Source organism: Capsicum annuum, chromosome 10, assembly GCF_002878395.1.
Source record: "Capsicum annuum cultivar UCD-10X-F1 chromosome 10, UCD10Xv1.1, whole genome shotgun sequence".
NCBI classification, from domain to species: Eukaryota; Viridiplantae; Streptophyta; class Magnoliopsida; order Solanales; family Solanaceae; genus Capsicum; species Capsicum annuum.
Genome location: NC_061120.1, coordinates 163,912,396 through 163,927,478, shown reverse-complemented (window position 1 = coordinate 163,927,478; position 15,083 = coordinate 163,912,396). Strand labels below are relative to the sequence as shown.

At 32.3% G+C, this 15,083-nt stretch overlaps 1 protein-coding gene across 1 annotated transcript; it reads left to right on the top strand.

Moving 5' to 3' along the window:
* The first annotated feature begins 6,264 nt into the window (after positions 1-6,264).
* On the top strand, positions 6,265-10,560 carry LOC107846011 (laccase-4). The gene is made up of 6 exons (XM_016690538.2): positions 6,265-6,420; positions 7,463-7,614; positions 8,115-8,359; positions 8,475-8,603; positions 9,076-10,002; positions 10,144-10,560. Exons 1-6 carry the CDS (start codon positions 6,334-6,336, stop codon positions 10,272-10,274), a joined length of 1,671 nt encoding a protein of 556 aa, XP_016546024.2. The 5' UTR covers positions 6,265-6,333; the 3' UTR covers positions 10,275-10,560.
* The last annotated feature ends 4,523 nt before the right edge of the window (positions 10,561-15,083 follow it).

Below are 15,083 nucleotides of genomic sequence, written 5' to 3'. Positions count from 1 at the left end.
TTCAGACACAACGAGTCATTGTGTGGAGTCATTGCCACAACAGTGATGGACCCAAGATTTCATCCCGATGATAACGACCCCATCCTATGACTCATTATCACTAATAATGAGTCATCATGGAGAACTCATCATGACAATAGAGAGAAACCAAGAAAATCAGCCTCTTGACAACGACTCTTACAAATGACTCATGGTTAGACCTCATGAGTCATCACAAGGAGCCATTGTCACAATAGTAAAGACCAAATGCTTTGGTCCTCTGATAATGTATCCAAGCCACGACTCGTTACCTGACCCAACGAGTCGTTGCTTCAACCATTATGACTACTATCAGTTTTTTTCCTGTATGTTTTAAGAAAGGAGTTTTGGTCTTTTCCCATTCTTTTAACTCCTAACCCACATCATTTAGACTTTTACATGGTGGAATATAAGCCCCAAACTCCCCATTAAGTCACAAAGTAAATTGAAACCAAGAAAAGGGGTGATTATTCTTCTCCAAATCCAAATTAGGGTTTCTTAATCTCAAGTTCAAATTCTAAAGAGTACTTCAAGATATCCACCTCCGGGTATGTGGGAATTTATCAATAGTTCTTTCCACCATTGAGTCCCCAAGATTTCTTAGTCCTCATATTTAATTTCCCTTCAAGTTTTGGGCTCCAGGTCAAATATGAGTTTTCTTTTATTTTTTCAGTTATTCTTGTAGCTAAACCATGAGTACATGTTTTTTTCATAAAATTAGCATCTTTCCATATTCGAAAATCATGAATTCCCTTATAATGATAAGGTGTTGAGTTTTGAGGCTTGAATTGTAAATTTGATCTTAATTTTCAGTTAATATTGTCTTGATTAGAGCTGGTGGGTTATGAACACCTGATACTTATAAATTCATGCATACATCAGTTTACATGTTATGAGCATTTCAAATTATGATTATGTTGCTATTTTTAGAATAACATTATATTGAGCATATACCAGTTATCAATGTCATTTCAGTTGGGACTAGTACGAAGCACCTAGTTAACACAGGAATGATGGCTCACCTATCAGTTAGACTTGAGACCATTAGTAGAAGTCCCTAAGTGCCAGAAATACGGTGCCACTGTAGGTTATAAGGGGGAGCCGACAGTTGAGGCTGACACCCTTGTCCTTCAGGACATCAATTTAGTGGATCCATGCCAACCAGTATTGGTACCTTTGGCAAGATACTGACATGCTTCCAACTGGGGTTACAGGTTGGACCTCGATTTGCTCAGCTTGGGGTATGTCGGTTATTGTTAGCTCCCACATTCCTCAACTCTCTTTTCAGTTTATGTTCAGTTCAGATTTGCATGACCTTGTATGTAGTTATTTAGATATTCAGTTTTCATTCAAAGCATGATAATACTTGGTCTTGCATTCACTTTACCATTTTTCATGCATGCACGTTCAACTTATATTAGTTAGTATTCCCATCTCTCATACTCAGTACATTCAAAGTACTGATCGCATACTTTTCTGCATTATATTGTCTCATAATATAGGTTTGGACGCTTAGTACCCGGATCACACTTAGCACGTGTCCGTACCATCAACTGTAGTATTGGTGAGTCTTCATCATTCGAAAATCAATTATCAGTTATTTATTTCAACATTTATTTTAGTTCCAGTCAGTTGGTGTTTGTTGAGGGCTTGTCCCAATAACTCATACTAGTTAAAGGCTTTTCAAACAAATAGATAGATGTTTAGATTCTTAAGTTTGTTGAGTTTTTCAGACAGTGTTAGTATTGATTCCATTATTACTTAATATTAACTTATTTACAGTTTAGATTGGGAACAATATTTTGATATTTCTTTCAGTATTGTTAGTGCTATGCCAGGCTATGAGTTATCTTGGAGTCACTTGTGCCACTAAACAGTGTGTTACGACTAAGGGGAAATCTCAGGTCGTGACAGGCACTGATTAATAAAACAAGCTTTCTTTTTGAAAAAAGATTCAACTTTTATTTTAGTTCAAGAATGCTTACCTAAGAAGTTGTTTTCTATGAGAGCAGTTTCATCAACATCCTCACCATTTGATTCTTCTGAACCTGAACTCCATGCTGCTACCATGGCATAACCCTCCTTTTTTCTTTTTTTTGGACTTTTTCTTCAGTCCTTTTTAGCCCGTTCCTTTTTTCACCCAATTTTTCAAAGAGGACAATCCTTAATCTGATGATCAGTTTTTTACATTTGTAGCATCCAACCTGATTTCTGTCATTGGACCGTTTCTTAATACCTATTCCTTTTTTGTCAGATCTTTTTTCTTGAAAACTTTTTTGAAGTTTTTAGTAATGAAGGGTACTTGTTCTTTATCTATTTCAAATTCATCAATGTCATATGCCCTAAATGCCATTGATTTTTCCTTAACCACTTTATCCTTTTTAGGTAATCCATGTTTATCTCATGGGTCTTTAAGTTGCCAACTAGCTCACCCAGGGACATTATGGTGAGATCCTTAGATTTTCTTATTGTTGTAACCTTAACATCCCACTTTTACTTTGGCAAAACTCTCAAGACCATCTCTACCTGTTCCTCAATAGATAATACATTCCTTAAAGATGGCAACTTATTTACCAATGAGGTCAATCTAGTTATCATGTCTTGTAATGACTCATTTTTATTCATTTTGAAGGCCTCATATTTAGTGAAAAGTAAGACAATTCTAAATTTTCTTACTTGGCTAGTATTTTCATGTGCATTTACCAAGGTATCCTAAATATTTTTAGCAGTGCTGCAATTATACACTCTATTGTAATCAGCTGGACCAAGACACAAACAAGAATGTTTTTGGCCTTTGCATTCTTTCTTAGTGCAATAAGATCCTCAGTGGTGAATTCACTTCTAACCTTCTTCACTTCTTCTTTGTCCACTATCTTCATAAGAATTATTGGTACATCAGTAATTTTATCCCATAATTCATAGTTCTCACCTTGATGATATATTTCCATCCTATCCTTCCACCAAATAAAATGAGCCCAGTCAAAGAGTGGTGGTCGAGTTATTGACTGACCTTTACTGTGTACAATAAGTGGTGTAGAGCTCATCATAATCTTATATTAGGTGTTAACCCTTTCAAGATAACCTTTCTCTAAAACATAATGATAAAGTCCACAGACTATTAATTTCCTTATAGTTACTTAAGAGTAGCTAGAGTGAAATGGGTTGCCAAATATTTTTCAACAAAGTAGTAATAATTTAAGTACAGAAGATAGTATTTTTACGTGGAAAACACCCGGCTAAAAAAGGTATGAAAAATCACGACCTGTACCTCTACAGGATTTCACCCCAACTTTACTAAACAACTTGAGACTCATCAACAACAAATTACAAGACTTCTGTAACCTAGGAATTATAAGCTCTAATTCATCTTTGAAAAAACTCACAAACCTCCCAAGGTATGTGATCCAAGTCTTCTAGTTTCTCAAATTGAAGATAATAATCTAATTCAGTTTATAACTCACTGACACTAGGATTAGATCAAAGTTATAACTCAAGAACTGATCCTGATACACAAAGACTAAAACTCCTTATCTTTCTAAGTATCAGGACCTGGTTCAACAAAGTGTTTCTTCAATCTTCAAGCTGTATACAGTCAAGTCAATTTTTCAATTGAATTTTTTCATTTTAGTGTGTGAGTAACTGTGAGCGTCACTCCTTTTATTTAAACACAACTCTCCATAGAGTTCTTATTCAAATCAAACTTCTTTTTTAATCAGGATCATTTGTTAGAGTTCTACTTCAGTTAGGACTTCTACTTCAATTTAAACTTCTTCAAGTGTTGTAGTTCACCGCCAAATATACCACTTATCTCTTTCTTTAATCGTGCAATCTTGTCTTCTCATATTAGTGATCTTTCTATGAACGTATCATCTTTCACCTGAGCATCTACGAAATAATTCAACTAATTTTTTTCAGTTATTTTGTCAATCATCAAAACTGTATAGGTCCCAAAAAAATTATAATTCAAATTGTTGGTCCAACAAAATTAATATTTTTCATTTGACATGTAGACAATTTTACAATTTTATCAATTACAACATGTAAAAAGATTTGATGGTGTAGAGTTTTTTACACTAATAATGTATATAACTCAAACTCATACGAAAATAACACTTGTAGATTTGATGGAGCATATTCAATGGGACATATTTCATGACTTTTCATTACAAAATACATTATTTTGCCTTAGCCATCATAATATCATCAATATGGTGCATTGAGATTCAAACTCAACGTGTTACTCATATAAAGACGTCTTAGGCATAAATTGATGGGATTTAAACCCAACATATTATCATCCCTTTTGATAATATTATTCTTGAGGAATGAATTTAAAACATAAATGGTTCCAAACCAATTATTTTTCCTCAAATCCAACAATAATTATATTATTAGTAATAAAAGACAGATAATATAAGGAATTACTAACCTTGAAATTAACTTTAGATTTATAATCTCATCTTGTTTAGTAGAGTCTCGTGCTGATAACGTGTTATAAAACAATAAAAATTAAATAAGAAGAGTAGAGAGAATAGAGAGTAATTCTTATTTCTCTTGATGGATGAATTGCAATGAAGGGAAACCCCTTTTATTTATAGGAAAAACTAACCTTGGGGTTTGTACAATATATGGTAAAATAGATATTCATTGTATATGGTAAAATAGACATTCACTATATATGGTATATTTATAACAGTAGACAAAAATTAAAAAGAAGAAAAAAAATTGTACAAGTTACTGGCATTACGACCTTTACCACAACGACGCTGTCCATAGATCATCAATGGCTGCAAGGGCTTACCTTGGCGCTCCTACTGTTAGAACTCCAACTGACAAGGGAACCCAAGTGGAAGACCAGGTAGGTTGAGTCAGACCATTCAGGGAGGTGGTAAGAGACGGTTGTTCGCACTGGAAGTCAGGGTAAATAACCCGGGGGGGGGGGGGGTGCACGGGTAATTTTTTTTTTTTTTTTTTTTTTAAATTAAATGCGTGGCTAATTAAAAATACTTGTTGTGGTTACTGTTTTTGTTGGTGAAAAGGATATGGTGAAAATTGAGTCACTTGAACAGAAATTCCTAAGGATCACAAAAAGTCAGTAAATTTTCTTCTTAAACCAATAAGTTATTTACTAAACTAAGAAACTAAGTAGGTGTTTGAACATACATTTAGTTGTGAAGGAATTTCTTTTTTGGAAGTTGAAGTTGAAAATGATACTTAAAGATTGAAATTCTATTTGGATAACCAATTTCTCAAACTAAATAATAAATCAATCCATTAAGGAGGTTTTAGTTGTACTTTGTAGCTCAGTCGGTAGGTTATTTTTACCTTATTCGTGAGAGTTCAAATTCTCACCTTACAATTCCTCAACTTTTTTTTAATTCCTCTACCACCAATTTTTTAAAAAATAACAATAAAAACTCAATGTACCTAAAATGTTTTTTTTTTTTAAAATGGATAAAAACTGCTATGTCCAAACGGCTCCCTTTCAAAATTGTTGTACTTCAGTTTTTTGACGGAGACATTAAGTTAGTGGAAATTAATTGAAGAGCTTATCTAATTTTGTAGCATGTGGGGCCATGGATAAAAAACATAAGAATCATATGGCTTTTGACAGTCATTTGTTTGGATATTATAATCATATCGAGAAAATGAAGATCAAAATTAATTTTCTCACCCATATACTTTTTCTTACTTGACCTTCGACACCTCTTTTGAGGTCTGAATAATTTAGATTCACACACATCTCATTTTAAAAAATAAAACGTTTTCTATGAATAATAATTTTAAACTTACAACTTAAATTAAAGACATCTAACATTAAAAATAGAAAAATACTTATTACACTCAGCCCTTTCACCCACGTACAAAAATAACTTTAACTTGTAAAATCATATGGTGGTTCACAGAGTTTGTACTTTATGTAACATGCAAGAAATAATTGGGGAAGAATTACGCACCTAATGAAAAGTTTGTTGTTATTATTCTTTTGTTTTTGTTTTTCTTGAATGAAAGTTTGTTGTAATGTTTTTTTTTTTTTTTAACTTTTCTTTTTCAAAATGAAAGTTTGTTGTTGTGTTTGATAGAGAGGGACCCTAACATCCATGTCATCACCTAACTAAAGAAAAACGACTCAGCAGCAAATTAAAATTAAATTTAAATTAAAAAGGCCTTTCACACACATATTTTTTTTGGTAGGCGCGCGCACATATATATATATATATATATATACAAGTCTAAAAGACATCTATCACAACTGAAAAGAAAACCAATACTCTTTCTATTAGTTAAAAAAGAGATAAACAGACAAACAAAAAAATGGAATCTTGGCTTCGTATTTTGTTCTTGTTTGGATGCCTTTTCCCAGCTTTTGTTGAATGCCGGATTCGACGTTACAACTTTAATGTAAGTTGTATTCGTAGATAAAGGGAATAATTCTTTTTACGATTGTTATAGTAGATTACTTCCATTAAATTTCAGGTAACTTAAAAAGTAGTAGAAAGTATGATTATTCCCACTTATTATCTGTTGTATCGGCATAGATTTGTTAAGTAGTACAAAAGTAGTTTTACTATTAAATTGCTTAATATTAATAATAAATACCAGCTGTCATCGTTTAAAATGGATTATTTCTCCAAAATAATAGATTTTCTGGGCTGGCGATGAAATGTTTTCAAACGATGTTGCTCATTGTTGTCTCATAGAGCGGTTTATGAGAATAATTACTTGCTGAATCTATGAATATTGTTGATCAAGTGCTAGTGTAAAATAATCTTCAACAACTTAAATCACTTTGAATTTACATGCCACCAATGTTCTAGCTAGCTAGTGATATTGGTTCTACCTTTTTTAGAGCTTTAACTAGCAATCATTTCTGTTCCGAATGGCTATATGTTTTTCCAAAAACTCTCATTTCTTTTCCATTCTTGAGGACCTGTTCCTTCCACATATTAACGATCACAATTCACAAAATATATTAATTCGAAGTTGTTGGCAATATAACAAGTAGATTTCTTAAAAACCAATGTAACATAAATTAGTTAAGAGTAAATTCCAATTAACCAAGGTGGTTGGTGTAAAAAACAAATAATTTAGTTGGCGCCAACACTTTAATCATTACTTTAAGAGTTCAAGTAATATATATCGTGGTGAATAATATTTACACCATCAGATCATTTTTATTACTTGTTTTAGCATGAGGTATATCTTATTTTCAACATTTCAAATCTCACATTTTAAAAAGGCTTATTTGTAAATATTCTTTGATCTAAAATTTTATATACATTAACAAACTTAAACTCTACTTTAAAAACCCGATGGAAGGTGGGAGTAAATAATTGTCAAACTATAGATCATAAGTAGGATGAAATTCCTATCAAAAAGGACGAATTAGATTTTTATTCCACTTCCAAGTAACTAACATAAGATGGTTTGTTTAATTTGGCAGGTGATGATGAAGACTACGACTAGGCTGTGTTCTAGCAAGCCCATTGCCACTGTTAATGGCAAATTTCCAGGACCTACTATCTATGCTAGGGAAGGTGACACTGTGCTCGTCAATGTTGTTAACCATGCCAAATATAATGTCTCTATCCACTGGTACGTTATAAGTAATATACAAAGATTCTCACATGATCTATATGTACAGTTCAACCAACTATAGCATGTTAATTTGTTATAACCAAGTAATGTTTATAATTTATTGTACATATATACCCGTGACAATAATGTCACACCTAAGATTTGAGCATGTGAGCTTAAGTATTTTTGAACCCCGTTTACTACTGCACTAGAATTTTTCTGTATGTTAAAGGATTATTTCAATAATTTTATGTATAATCCAAGAACTCATATTTTTTCTCTATCTGCACGGTATAGTTTTTGATGAAAGGGATTCAATTGAACCCCTACTCCTACTTAGCAATGCCTCTGGTTTAAAAGTGGCTTGGTTGTATTAATATTTCTGATAAATATATGCATGTCATTTAGATTAATCCCTTGAAAGTGCAAAGATTAGTTTCCATTGTCGTCGTCACTTTGTATAATTCACTTAATTTAGTTCTTTGCTTAACACAATGTTTTCATGTGGTGTATGTCAGGCATGGAATAAGACAACTTAGATCAGGTTGGTCAGATGGACCAGCATATATCACACAATGCCCAATTCAGCCAGGTCAAAATTATGTGTACAACTTCACCATCACAGGTCAAAGGGGTACACTCTTTTGGCATGCTCATATTCTATGGCTGAGAGCCACTATGCATGGTGCCCTTGTCATCTTGCCTAAGCTTCGTGTGCCATATCCATTTCCAAAACCTGATCATGAAGCTGTAATTATTCTAGGTGAACATAATTTAATTACTATACTATACTTTTTATTTTTTGCTTAGAGAAAAAAAATTCAATTTGCTGCGAAAATGAGATCACAAGATTAATTAGCTGTGATGACCTAACGCAGCTGAATGGTGGAAATCCGATACTGAAGCGGTGATTAATCAAGCCATTAAGTCAGGTTTAGCCCCTAATGTTTCTGATGCTCATACAATCAATGGCCATCCTGGAACCATTTCAAATTGTCCATCCCAAGGTAAATATATATACCTCTAACTAGTTTATATTAAAAAAATCGTGAGTTTTACTTCTAATTCATTGAAAGTATATAATTATGTCATACTATCAAGTTAAATCACCTACAATAATATGTAACCATTCATTACAAATGTTAAATCATAACTTGGATAGAATATAACTCATATACATTGTCAAGGTACTTTAACTTCTTGTAGCAGGTTAACTCTTACCTTATTTCCTTGAACTAATCTCACTTGTTATGGATGGTTACTCATAGTTTATTTTTAGGTGCCTCGATAGTGTAAAAATCATTTTATACCTTCAGCATGTAAAAGTTAACACGTAAGATGGCGTAAAAAACTATTGTAACAGGTAAAAAATACATTGATAGTATAACATATCTTTACGCTATAAGTGAATATAAATTAAATCCATCAATAATTCACGTGAAAGAAATTTTGATTTTTGAACTACTATATGATATGCAGGTGGATACACATTGAGTGTTGATCCTGGAAAATCCTATATGTTGCGAGTAATCAATGCTGCACTCAATGAAGAACTCTTCTTCAAGATTGCTGGTCACAAGATGACCGTAGTCGAAGTAGACGCTACCTATGTAAAGCCCTTTAAAACAGACACAATTATAATTGCACCAGGCCAAACTACAAATGTAATTGTCACAGCTGATCAAGGTTCAGGAAAATACATGGTTGCTGCATCTCCCTTCATGGACGCACCAATTGCAGTAGATAACGTGACTGCAACAGCCACGTTACATTATTCGGGCACTTTGGCTAGTTCAATTACTACATTGACTAGCACTCCGCCCAAAAATGCCACCCCTGTGGCTAACAATTTTGTTGACTCTCTTCGAAGCCTCAATTCAAAAAAATACCCTGCTAAAGTACCAAAAAATGTTGATCATTCGTTGTTTTTCACGGTCGGGTTGGGAGTTAACCCCTGTCCTACTTGCAAACAGGGGAATGGAAGCAGAGTTGTTGCAAGTATAAACAATGTTACGTTTACCATGCCAACAGTAGCCCTTTTACAAGCACATTTCTTTGGCATCAAAGGAGTTTATACGACAGATTTTCCTCCAAATCCACCATTTAAGTTCAACTATACTGGAACACTACCAACAAATTTGGCTACAATTAGTGGGACGAAGGTTTATCGATTGCCTTATAATGCGACAGTTCAATTAGTTTTACAGGATACTGGAATTATATCCCCTGAAAACCATCCTATCCATTTGCACGGGTTCAATTTCTTTGCCGTAGGTAAAGGAGTTGGAAATTTTAATCCGAAAACAGATCCGAACAATTTTAATCTTGTCGATCCTGTTGAGAGGAATACAATTGGAGTACCTTCAGGAGGATGGGTAGCCATAAGATTCCGTGCTGACAATCCAGGTATTACAGCAAAAATTGAGTTACATCGCGCTACATTTAGTTAAATTGCACCAATAGTATAATTTATCTGGCACTATCAGTGTATATTACTTAAATTCACGAGGTATTTACTAGTGATTGTTAATTGTTATGAAATTGCAGGAGTTTGGTTTATGCATTGCCATTTAGAGATTCACACAACATGGGGATTGAAGATGGCATTCCTTGTCGATAATGGCAAGGGACCAAATGAGTCACTTTTGCCTCCTCCAAAGGATCTTCCAAAATGCTAAAATTTTGCATGGCAGAGGCTGAAAACGAAGAAAAGAGAGTCTATTAGGAAGTATCACCGAAAACAAAAAGTATGTTGTGCTTTATACCTTTAGTTTGATCGGTATCTGTCTAATTCAACCATTTATTTGAGTAGTTTTTTCTTCAGCAAATTGATTGTATTCATTTCTTGAATGAAACACCAAAAGTTTTGCTCAAGCAAATCTAAATAATTATTATATGTTGTTTGTATGTATACATTCTATTTGCGGTTTCTAATAGAAAGTTTGATAATGTGCATTTCTTTCATCTCTTCCTTTTGCTTTAGTTAATTCCCTTTACCAAGTCTGACCACTATAAGGAATAAATCCGTAGCTTAGATAACACAAGTCCTTAATTAAACGAAATTATCCACATCGAGGATCATAATTAGTACATAGAACATATTGGCATACCTAATTGCACAACTCGTCAGGTAAATTTTGTTGTTGTATATATGTATGGCGTAATAATAGGTTTAACAAGTTAAATAGTTGCAGAGGAGTAAGCTGATGGTCAAAAATCTTGTTTCAATAATACTACAGAAGAATCATATTTTTGCATTTATGAATCTAGGGTCGATTTTATTTACAGTAAATGTTTCACCATGTAACTGCCAAGCCAGTCAGTGTTGTCTATTACTATATCTTTACGTCAACTTGAGGTTGCATCTCTATGTTTTACTCTGTACCTTAAACTTTTTCTGTATGAAAAGATGAGACCAATCTGACTAGTTTATAGTGATAGCAACAACTATGCCTTGATTCCGAGCAAGTTGAAGTCGACAATCATTATGATAGTTAAGGGAAATAAAAATGTACAAAGTATTCCGATGACAGGGCTCAAGTAACTGATCTTGGTTGTAAATGATAAATTCCTGCTGTTGGTTGAAGACCTATTTGTAAACTTCTATGTAGTAAATTGGTATGCTTTGACCCTCCGTTTAAAAAAGAATGAACTACTTGATATAAAGTTTAAGAAAATAAAAAAGACTTTTAAATCTTGTGGCAAGTAATGTCAAATATGCCAAAATACCCTTTAATCTTGTGATACTAAACATGTCATGTGGAAAGTTGAAATTAAAGTATTGCCAAAAAAAAAGAATCATTTTTTTTTAAACAGACTAAAAAAGGAAAGTAGGTCATTCTTTTTCAAACGGAGGGACTATTAATTGCTAGCAGGTACCATAGACTAGGTTTGCTAGATATTTGAAGGTCTTTAATTTGTTGCTTATATCTAAAACATGGTTGCTCTTGGTGATCCATCAGAAAATAGGCCTTTGTTTGGAGAAAGCTTCAATTTTTGCCATATCAACTATCAAGTAATGCCAATCATATGGTATATCCTAGTAGTAAGAGCCGATAATTGTTGGCGTAATATACCACAACTACAATAAATGATTACAGTTGAAAATAAAATGAACAAAAGTGAAGAAAATAAAATAATCTTCTTCTTGGCTGAGGCGCAAATATCTCGCTCTCTTTAAGGAGATTCAAGCCCGCTGCGGTATAATCTACACCGATCCAGCAGTATATCTTTTGACTTGTCCGCTCCAGGATATAACAACCCATCAAGGATGTACAACTCAAGCAACTTCGGACTAGTTGAAAAGTTCAAAGTTCCACCATAAGAACACCTTCCTTCAACATATATTTACTCTCTTTATATAGTGAATATAATTAAAGACTTCAAATATTTTCTTTGTCTCAACTCTTTCTTTAACTAATATAATAACCCTCTTTTGTATTGTGAATATAGTTAGATTTAGAAGATTTTCTTTATCTCAACTCTCTCTTTCATTACTACACACTATAATCTTTTTCATACTTATCATATTTCCTTGTGCATGTAATACTATGCAAGATAAGTGAGGGGTAGATGAATAGTGTTATGTTACATAAGTTACATGAAAGTAATGGACATGAAGTTACAAGAACTAATAACCTTGAGAGTTACAAGTGTTGGGGAACAGTGGTATAATAATAATAACAATAATAAAATTAGCAGTACAACAGTGTATGATAAGTAACAATATTAAAATAATAATAACAATAATATTTAAACTGTTAACACAACAACAACAATAACAACAACAATAATAATAGTAATAGTAATAATAATAATAACAGTATAATAATAATAATAATAATAGTATAATAGTATAATGACTGCTGAAAAATTAATAATACAAAATATTAAATAAATATTATAACGATATTATTTTAAGTAATTTATTAATTATACTTGAGTCGTTCTAGGCACTGTCCTAAGAAACTATTTCAATAGTGTAAAATGTTTCTCCAGGATTAAACAAGTACTTTCCTGATTAATTAGAGGATATTTTGAGATAAATAAATCTTTCCTAATTAACCAGAGAATACAACAATCAACAAAGTTATTAATACAAATACCAACAAGTTAATATAGATAGTGATATAATTAATAGAATCCTTTTTTAATTAAAATATATAATAATAAAAGGAAGTGAAGAGATGGGAAATGAAGTAAGAAAACTTAAAAGGAGAATTGAAAAATTATTACTGCAATATTGCGAAGGAAGTTGCCAATTTATAGGCAAAGGATAAAGTTACTATTTTATCATATATGACAATTGTTTGTACTTTTGTCTATTAACCAAAAGGAGAAAAACCACATCTTCAAGTTTAAGACAAGTGTTATGCCATGTGGCAAAAAAAAATCATGCAAGAACTTTAATATTCCTTCTTTCCAAGTAAAATAACTACACTACTATTATAAATTATTTGAAATAAATAATTACTTTTCCTACAATCCCCATATTATTTTAAAATAATTTATAGGAAAAAACCTTTTAATTTATTGGATTTGTATGGATAAAATGCAGTAAGTTTGGTATCTTCTGGACTACGAACTAAATTTAAATCAATAAAATTTAACTTACAGAATTATCGGTGAAATATAATATTTTTATGAACCGAATAATTTTTGTTGTATGCCAGAGATTTTATTAATCACATTTTGACTGTAATTTTGTTGTTCAACGCGGTTTTGCGCCAATAGATCATGCGCGTGTCTGGTATTCATGAGAGATCTAGAGACTAAGACCAAAAGTCTCATGAGAACGGCCTCATTCCACTTCTCATATAGGTGAATTCATCAAGTGTACACTGCTTTAAATACACCTTCCATAAGGACTATGAATTCATTAAGAGTTAATAACTCATCCCTCAATTTTATTAGCAGTTCAAGCACTCTCAATAAGTGCGCAGAGTCAATATCGACTTGTTATTACCCATATGAACCTACTTCATGGGATCTCCAATCAAATAGGTTGAGTTACCATCTTTATTGATAATTATATTGACGTTAACCCCATCTCTTTTGATGTTTGCAGAATTAATTTTCTTCCCACGGATTTAGTCAGTGAATCGGACGAATTCAATTCTGATTTTACATAATTAATAAAAAAATTTCACCTCTCAGCAATTGCTTAATAACATCATGCTTCAATTTCATATGTCTACTCTTACAATTGTAAGATTTATTCTTCGCAATAGCAATTGCGGCTTGACAATTATAATGTATATACACAGGAGGCACAAAATCATCCGTTTTAGAAGGGATATTAGGTGACAGATCATCCTTCTTAGAAGGGATATTCGCTAAGAAATTTCTTAGCCATTCAGCCTCAGTACCTGCTAACTCCAGAGTTACAAACTCTGATTCCATGTTTGATCTAGCAATTATCGTCTGCTTAGATGATCTCCACGATACTGCACCACCACCTAAAATGAACATATAACCACTAGTGAATTTCATCTCATCTGAATTAGAGATCTAATTTGCATCACAATATCCTTCTATTTTAGAAGAAAATCTACTATATAAAATGCCATAATTCATGCTTCCTTTCAAATATTTCATTAATCTCATTAATGCAGACTAATGCTCTTTATTGGGATTATGAGTATATCTATTCAGTCTACACACATCATATGCTATATCTGGCCTAATAAAATTCATTAAATACATCAGACTCCTAATAATTTATGCATATTTAGACTGAGGTACTGGGTTACCATTATTCCTTTTTAATTTTGAATTAGCGTCATAAGGATTGGTTGCTGGAGTTACCTTCTAACATTCAAATTTCTTAAGAAGTCTTTCCACATAATGTTCTTGTGACAACATTATTCATCTTTACTCCTTATAATTTTAATTCTCAATATCATATTCACTTCACCCAGATCTTTCATATCAAAATTAGTAAACAAAAATAATTTAGTACGTTCCACAATATTTATACATGTACCAATTATAAGTATGTCATCAACATACAAACAAATTATTACATAATCATTGTCTACTACTTTTGCATAAACACATTTATCAATCTCAACAAAAGAAAAATCGTCTTTTATTAAGACTTGATCAAATTTCTCATGCCATTGTTTAGGAGCTTGTTTAAGGCCATAAAAGAGATTTAATTAATTTACAAACTTTATTTTCTTGTCCAGAAATCACACATCCTTCAGGTTGAACTATATAAATTTCTTCTTCTAAATCGCCATTCAAGAAAACTGTTTTTACATCCATTTGATGGATAAAAAATTTATGAATTGATGCCAAAGCAATTAATACTCAAATAGAAGCAATTCTTGTTACTGGTGCAAATGTATCAAAATAATCAATATTTTATTTTTGAAAAATTTCTTTAACTACTAACCGGGTTTTATATTTATCAATCAATCCATCCGGATTAAGTTTCTTTTTAAAAATTCATTTACAACCAATCAGTTTTACACTAGGAGGTA